Source organism: Triticum urartu, chromosome 2 (assembly GCF_003073215.2).
Source record: "Triticum urartu cultivar G1812 chromosome 2, Tu2.1, whole genome shotgun sequence".
Taxonomy (NCBI): domain Eukaryota; kingdom Viridiplantae; phylum Streptophyta; class Magnoliopsida; order Poales; family Poaceae; genus Triticum; species Triticum urartu.
The window spans coordinates 29,047,566-29,056,321 of NC_053023.1; the positions used below are offsets into that span (position 1 = coordinate 29,047,566).

Genomic DNA, 8,756 nt, shown 5'->3' on the forward strand with positions numbered 1-8,756 from the left:
GATGCAAGAGAGAAACCATATCGGAAGACTGAGAATGAGCATAGGGAAGATCGCCGTAGCGATGAGAGTCGAGTTAATCAGAACCAACCTCCCAGTACGTCAGAGCATCGAGGCTTTCCACATCCGCAGATGGCCGGCACCACGATCCACATATGGCTACAGGTGAATCTTGGATAGACGAGTCACGGAGAGAGACAACCCGAAGTACCTGACAAGAAAGTTGAGCACAAGGCATCCCAGTGATTGCACCACGCTCGCGGCGGTGACCCCATCACATCTGATGAGAGAGGCAGAACTCGCAGCGGTGACTCGTTGCGGTGTAGTCACCTTTGCCGCGCCATCACCGCTGCTCCGACGCACGGCAGCCATGCCACGTGGCACCCGCGGAGGAAGAAGGATCCCAGCCGTCGGATGCGGCAGGAACGCTGGATCGACCGGACAGCCGGGGAAGGCCATTACTCGCGTGACGTGTACCACGCGGCCACTCTCTCAGCCCCTCCTCCCCCGACCGCCGCCGCCACCGCCTCGTGACTTCCCGAACCGTCTCGCCGCCTACCCCCGCCGGCCGCCGGTGGCTGAAGCAGGCGCTGCCCGGTAGGCCACACCGCCTCCAACCCTAAGCGCGCACCAGCGGAATCGCCGCGACTCCGAGCCGCTCGAAGCGGGAGGGAGGGGGACCATGGAGTCGGAGGTAGTGAGGGCGGAGATGCTGCTGGCGCCGACGATGGCGTTCAAGAAGGTGCAGACGGCCGACAAGTACCCCAAGGGCCAGTCCCGCGGCCGCCAGTGGAAGCACCTCCGCCACCTCCTCCAGGCCGCCGACGCCACCTCGCTGCCCCCGGACCGCCCCAACTGTGAGCGCCTCGATCCCCTTCCTGCTGCTAGTTGCCCAATTATTGCAGATTTCGTCTGTAAATCAAGTGCTTTGTAGGTTTTAGGCCTTCCTGTGCTCGTTGAGGTGTTTTAAGACTATTCGATGATCCACTCTAGGCCTAGAAACTTGTGGTGATTAGAGATTGAAAATTGGAGCTGCATGCTGGATTTTTTCCAAGAGCCCACCAATGCTGGGAGCTTGCACATTGTGCTGTATTTTGGTGCTAACAAATAGCAGCAGTTGAATTGCTTCTTCTCATGTTACATAATACAAACTCACAATTCACTTTAGAGCCTTAGATGCAAATACTTCCTCCTGAAACATCATTGTTTTCTCAATTTATAGGCAGTGTTTTTAGTAGAATAAAAGTTGGTTCCAAACTCGTGCTTGATAGAATGCCATGTTAATAGACCAATAGATTGCTGACTTTGTGTCTAAATTCATAGCTTCTGAAGTATTAGCTTCCACTGCTAAGGCGATTAGACAGCTTTTACATGAACCTGTATCTCTCAGTTACGAGTACAAAGCTGGATAACATTCTAGATTTATTTTTGACATTAGCGAAACAAGTTATTTGTGTGTTCAGGTAGTATGCACATGTAGTATTTAGAGAAAATTGTTGTGGCGAATATAATGTTCACAGTATGTTCTTTATGCAGATTTAAATATTCAGTCACCCCCATCCATTTATCCACCAAAGAGATATTGTGACGTTACAGGCTTTGAGGTAAGTCACCCCAATAGACTCCAACTGTTGATTTACATATCCTGCAATGCTTCTAAATGATAAGGTTTGGAATTTGAATACATTTAGGTCTGAAGTAGGTCATAATGCTGTGCCCTGTGTTTACCACAATTTTGTTTATCATGCTAAACTGCATGTTTACATGCAGTGTTAATTGGTTGCAAACTCTCCCAGTGAGATGAAATTTTGTGCTGTGCTTAACAAGGCCTATAAATTTGAAGGAATAAGCTGATACTTTGAGTTTAGTTATTCTCCCAGTAGCTGGCTCATAGGAAAACTCAGTAAGTAGCTTATGAGCAGCTAGATCTAAGACATAGCAGTACCGGTAGAGATCAACAAAAAATAGTTCCATGTTAGAGACCGTGGCCATAATGTTATCTTTTATGTCTTATAATTACTCTCCATAAACATTTTGTTTGGAGTTCTTCACTGTCCTCACTTATCTGCTTTGTATGAACCAACACAAGCCTTTTTTAAAAGCAACTCGGATGTATTATTGACAAGATAGGTTTGTGTGTGCAACCTATTATTTGACGCTGTATGATCAGGTTTTGTGTAGGTTGAAATCAAATAAACTCTGGCCAGTTAAATTTGTGATTATCTGAAAGTTGATTGTGTTTGGTAACTTCTAACTAGTAACTACTACAAAAAAGTACCGCTAAATAATGTGAGAATTGTATGGATGACCCACTGAAAGCTCTAATTCAGCATTGTTCTAATTGCTTTACTCCATTCCCCCCCTTTTTTTGGCAAGAGTTCACTCCATTTTTCAGAATTATTGACTGTATACTTTTTGCAATGTTCCTCAGATTTGGTTTTATGCTGTCTAATTAAATTTTGCATATGGATATTCATCTGTGTGGATGTTAATGTAATTCGAGGCTAATACAATATTGTTGCAACCTTTTAAGGAGAAAAAAAAACAGGGTCGTAGTTATTTTTATCTTTGAATTGTACTGTTAATATGAGTGCTTTTTGATTCAACTTGTTGGCATAGCAGAAACCCAGCAGGACTGTGTTGGAACAGAATCCAGATTGAGCTGCTAAAATTGTGACTTATTTTGGAAAAAATGTTGTGAACAGATTTCACTATCAACCTAAATTTAGATGTTTTTGGTAGCTTTCATACTGCCACTTATGTAGGGGTGTTCAATTGCTGTTTACACAGGTTGACCAACCTGTGGACCAACAAACTTACTAGCACTTATGTATCACAGTTTTGGAAAATTACAAAATTAGCAATCTGTTGACGATTTAGCACAGTTTGTAAAAGTCCGGTGTGGACACCCCTAAACATATGTAATTAAAGTCTGTGCTGTTCTAACAGATCCCTATATGAATGAAGCAGGAGTCTTCATGAACGAAATACACTACTATAGTTGGTAAATATTTTTATAATACAGTATTAATAACATAGTCCCCATAAAACATGAACTTAAGTGTATACGCATATTATAGAACTTAAGAGTTGAAAACTTGATTAGTGTTTTGGGTGAGTTTACTAATGTTTTAGAACAGGCAGGTGAACTAAAATCAATACTTCTCAGTTGTAATGTTCTTTTCACAGTTTGTATCTCTCTCGCGGCCTCTGCGAACAACATCTTTAGTTAATTTCAACTTGGTACTGCCATGTACAGTATTACCAAGGGTCATAAACTTCACTGCACGTCTGCAGCTGTTGGTAATGCATGAACAATTTGAACATCACCCTACTGACATCTGTACTAATAGTTCACATTTTCACCCACATACGCATCGCCGTAATAAATGAATGAACCCTAATGATATGACAATCGTATTGGTCGAACTCAAGGCTTGGAGGCAGGGCAACTGACCCAAATGAAGCAGCACCCAACACTGGCCATCTGTCCTAAGCCTGGATTTTGCTGACTGCTGAGGACTGTAGTCCAGATGATGCAGTGTGTTGGCGAGAGATAGAAGAAATTACATAGAACACCACACAAACATCTGTGTTGCCGCCAAGAACCTACTTGTATCTCATCAACCAGTCCAAGTATGTTCCATGTTGTGCTGTATCGTGCATGACCTGTTTGTTGCTACGTACATGCCGTCACTGGTTACATAGTTTCAGTAGCACTAGCTGATGCATATATCTGATACAGAGCATTTTTGGTTGCCCATTAGGTGCCGTCCCTTGTTACATCTGTTAGGGAGTACTTTTTACAAGTCTGACCTTTTTACCTTTGTGCAGGCACCATACATGGATCCGAGGACGAAGCTGCGCTACGCTGACCCAGAGGTCTTCAGGCAGATCAGAATGCTTCCCGAAGAATACGTCCAGAGGTACCTGGCTGTGAGGAACGCAGCGGTTGTACTACGATAACAAGATCCCCGCCTTACCGTGCCTGTTCTTACTAGCCAATGCCCCGCTCTTTGATCTGAATAGGCATCATCCTTTTCCTCCTGATCGCGTCGCTAGCTCACTAGGCTACTGAACCCTTGTGCAATTGAGAGAGATATTTTGCTTCTGTGTACTGTCATCGACGTGCCTTTTGTGCCACTCTGCCCTGTTGTTATTCCCGTTGCTGGTGTGCTGAGAGTTGATGGTTAAATGCAGTATGTTGTTAGTCCGGGAATCGGCTGTCGTTTCTGAATGAGCGCGGATACTGGCACTTGGGCGATATTGGGGGAAAAGGCACCCGCGTAGTTATTTATTTATTTCTGCGAATAGGCCAACAAGTACCTGAAAACGGACTGAAGGAAGGAATTGCCATAATCCGCATTCGTATTCAAATGATCTCAGAATAAATCATTTACAGTCATACCAGCATTTTCATGAGTTGGTTGTGCATATTTTCTTACTTTTAATGCATTGGCATAGGCACGAAGTAACACCACCTTGACGTTTTTTTACACTAAAGTTGTCATCTGAAAGAAACAAATAATTAAATAAAATTAAACTTGCCATCTAAACAGAAAATTGCCGTGCTTCACAATTAAAGTTGCCATCCAAATTGAAACTTGCATAAAAAAGTCAAGGCGGAATTGCTTTGTGCCACACTAGTAGCACTTATCAGGGTGCTGCGTTTTTTCCATTCTCCTGCAAAATGTGAGTCAAGCATGCAACCCAGGCCACATACATAAAACCTCCTTTTACCGATTCAGGTATGTACCAGTACAACATCCATCACACAATGCCTTTAAAAACTATGCACTTTGTAGATAGCGGGGGAAAACCCTTTTTTTGTAAAATCTATGCACTTGTGGTCCTACTCCATAAGTATGTCCCTTTATCGTCCAACTTCTATTTTCGTATCTCAGCACTTAAGTCAAATAGTGATCCCATCTGCGCATACATGACACATATTCTCTCTCCTCCCAACAATGACACGGTCACAATAGCTCTCATCTCTCCCTCACTAAATTCATGTCCTTTTATTTCTGCTTTCACAATTTCAATCATTCATATCTTTTAAGCTACAAAATTATTTCGGAAACTTTTTATATTTTGAATTCCTAGCGATGAGACCTTTTGAACAAGACCAATCTTCAACGCATTTAAACTAATTACAATTTTACCGTTTCAATCAAATTTATGTTGACTGAACTATGTTAAAAATCTGTGTTTTGAAATAAATGAAATGATTTTTGAATTGCGTGAAATCTAGTTTTGAAATGAGTAAAATTGTTTTTTAAATGATAGTTCTTTTGAAATAAGTGAAATAACGTTTCTAAAATGAGTGAAATCAATTATTTGAAATGAGTGGATTTTTTTTTCATACACATGACAGATATTCCGGTGTGAAATACGTGAAACCTTTTATTTCAAAGTTTTGAAACTAGTTATTTGATACAAGTGATATAAGTGTTTTGAAATGAATAAACTCACTTTTCCAAAATATGCTTTTTTACTGAGTGAAATCTGTATTTTGAAACGATTGAAACTTGTTTTCTTAATTGTGTGAAATTATTTTCTCAAAAATGAGTGAAATCGGTTATTTCAAATATGTGGAACTATTATTTTTCAAATATACGAATCATGTGTTTTTGAAATACGTGAACTCAGCAAAATATGTGTTCTAAAATAAGTGAAATCAGTTTATTTAAACTATGTGAACCAAGTGTTTTTGTAATGAGTGAAGCCTTTTTTTAACACATGAAAAATAGATTTCTCAAAGGAATGAAATGTGCCTTTTTCACATTAGTGAAATACTTTTTTGGAAGAAGTGAAGTGCATTTTTTCTGAATTAAGTGAAATAGGTTTTTCGAATTGGTGAAACCAATTTTATGAAATAACTGAAAATCATTGTTTGAATGAGTGAAATATAATTTTAAAATGAGCAAAATCTGTTTTATGAAGCAAGCAAATTTGTTTTTTCATTTGAGTGAAACCGGTTCTTCAAATAACTGAAATGAGTTATTCAAAACGAGTGAAATCAAATGAGTGAAGTTAGTTTGTAAGTTCCATATTCCAGTTTGTGAAAATGTTTGAAACTGTAGGTATCACTTATGTGAAATAGTGAAACCTTTTAATGTTTTATGAAAATGATTTCAAAGATAATTGAAATATATGTAAAAATGTAGTTCAAATATATCCAAAATTGATCTTGTTCTGAAGGTCTGCACACCATGAATTCAAATATATAAAAAGTTTCAACAATGAACTTTTGGTTCAAAAGGTATGAATCGTTAAAAATTTGAGAATGAAAATAAGAAATGCATGTTCAGCGTATGTGGTGAGAGAATACATGCATGCACTGTTCTCTCCACTCCCTCCCTCTTCTCTGTAAAAGCGGACACTGTCCGATACAAATACAGGTATAGCTCTATTTAATCTGTTGTATTTGCACATGAAAAGAAATTGTATAAAACCTGCACGAATCTTGATGAGACTGGCGAACGAACGGTGGATTGCGCATGCACCGGTACATACCGGCACCGGTAAATTTACTAATTCGCCAAACTGTATGCGCGTGAGTGCGAGTGAACAAGCAGCAAGCAAAGAGAAAGTGCACGCCGATTCGGCCAATTTCTTCCAGGCAGCTGCGACCAGCTCTGTGCGTGTGCGACGGTATATGCATGCGTGTGTGTTGCGGCACCATCTGGGAAGCCAGAAAAATCTCCCAAGTAGCAGAAGATGACGACGACCAAGAATATGTGAGTGGCGACGACTGACGAGAGCAACCACCGTCGAGAAGAAGAAGATACGGAGAGACCACATCCATCCATGGTCTCCCTCCCAGTCAATACGTTCGTTCCACTAGGCGGATCCGTTGAACCTGCTCGCATGCATGCCCCGTCCTGCTCGCCATTGGCGCCGCCACCGCGCGCGCGTATAAATACAAGCGGAGGCGGCATGGTTGCTACGTACGTACCTGCTTAGCTCGCTCGCCAACCATCGCAAGCAAAGCAGCTAGCTAGCTAATGGCGCCTATCCACGGCAAGCAAACGCTGCTGGCGCTGGTGCTCGCGCTCGCGTTTGTCAGCGTCGTGGCGGCGCGAGGGGAAGCGCTGGCCGCCGCCCGGCACGAGCGGTGGATGGCCAGGTACGGGCGCGTGTACGCGGACGCCGCCGAGAAGCTGCGCCGGCGGGAGGTGTTCGAGGCCAACGCGCGCCACATCGACGCCGTCAACCGGGCGGGCAACCGGACCTACACGCTCGGGCTCAACCAGTTCTCCGACCTCACCAACGAGGAGTTCGCCGAGACGCACCTCGGGTACCGTCACCAGCCCGGCGGGCTCACGCCGGCGGCCGTGGTGAACGTGTCCATGACTCAGCTGCAGTCCACGCCGGACAGCGTGGACTGGAGGGCCCGGGGCGCCGTCACCCCAGTCAAGTACCAAGGTCACTGCGGTAAGAAGAATCTGCACCTCCCGAATGCATAGCATAGCATATACCACAGGACAAAGCTGGCAAATGAATAAGGGAATGTTCACACGTCGTTTGCGTGCGTGCAGGGAGCTGCTGGGCGTTCGCGGCGGTGGCGGCGACGGAGGGGCTGGTGCAGATCGCCACCGGCAACCTCATCTCCATGTCAGAGCAGCAGGTGCTCGACTGCACGGGCGGCGCCAACAGCTGCAAGAGTGGCTTCGTCAACGCAGCCCTAACCTACATCACCGCCAGCGGCGGCCTGCAGACGGAGGCAGCCTACACGTACAACGCCAAGCAGGGCGCGTGCCGCAGCGGCGGCCTCAGCCCAAACCCGGCCGCCTCCGTCGGCGTCCACCGGTCCGTGACACTGCACGGCGACGAGGGCGCGTTGCAGGTGCTCGTGGCCAGCCAGCCGGTGGCCGTGGCCGTGGAGGCCGACGCTGACTTCCACCACTACAGGAGCGGCGTGTACGTGGGCAGCCCGTCGTGCGGGCGGAACCTGCACCACGCCGTCACGGTGGTGGGCTACGGGACGGAGGCTGGCGGGCAGGAGTACTGGGTGGTGAAGAACCAATGGGGGGCTGGGTGGGGCGAGGGGGGCTACATGCGCCTCACGCGCGGGAGCGGCAACAACTGCGGCATTGCCACCTTCGCCCGCTACCCCACCATGGACAGCTCTTAAAAACCAGTACAACTACATCAGTCCATGCATGATGCATCGTCGAGTACTATGGTTTATCAACTAAGATTGACGTATAGTACCATACGTACGACTGCAGTACACGACGTATATATGAATTTGTTTTTCAAATAAAGCATGGATCTTCGTAGAAAGTACAGTAGAAACGATCCATTTGCCCATGTAATAGCAGCATAAGATTGTAATCTTGTGTATATGAAAATGAACACTAGTACCTCATCAGTCCATGGCTCCATGCAGCATCGAGTATGGTTTATCAGCTAGCTAGCTACAGAACGATGCAGCTGCAGTACAATGCATACGTATATATGGATTTTGGATAATGAACATTTAAAGCATGGAATGATGCGTTTGCCTATAATATATAGTATAAACTTGGAAGCTTGTATATGAAAATAAGTTTTTTCCAATTCAATGGAACCGTTGTTCTGAATGTTCTTCTCATGCCTCGCCTTTTCCATCTTTTCCATGCCCGTTCTTCTTCCTCTCGCAATCCGACACAAATGACAAATCTGGATCAAGCAGTCGTCGGAGGGAAGGAAGAAGCAACCGCCACTCACCGGAGAAGCTATCCCATTATCTAGCTGCCCCACTGATGTATCTT

The 8,756-nt window shown here is 44.6% G+C and overlaps 2 protein-coding genes across 2 annotated transcripts; both read left to right on the forward strand.

Moving 5' to 3' along the window:
• Positions 1-463: 463 nt before the first annotated feature.
• LOC125535390 (chromatin-remodeling complex subunit ies6) lies at positions 464-4,210 on the forward strand. The gene is made up of 3 exons (XM_048698443.1): positions 464-854; positions 1,534-1,601; positions 3,832-4,210. The coding sequence occupies exons 1-3, from the start codon at positions 680-682 to the stop codon at positions 3,961-3,963; spliced, it is 375 nt and encodes a 124-aa protein (XP_048554400.1). The 5' UTR covers positions 464-679; the 3' UTR covers positions 3,964-4,210.
• A 2,696-nt stretch (positions 4,211-6,906) lies between these two features.
• Positions 6,907-8,374, forward strand: LOC125540812 (zingipain-2-like). Its single transcript, XM_048704366.1, has 2 exons — positions 6,907-7,434; positions 7,539-8,374. Exons 1-2 carry the CDS (start codon positions 7,005-7,007, stop codon positions 8,132-8,134), a joined length of 1,026 nt encoding a protein of 341 aa, XP_048560323.1. The 5' UTR covers positions 6,907-7,004; the 3' UTR covers positions 8,135-8,374.
• Positions 8,375-8,756: the final 382 nt, after the last annotated feature.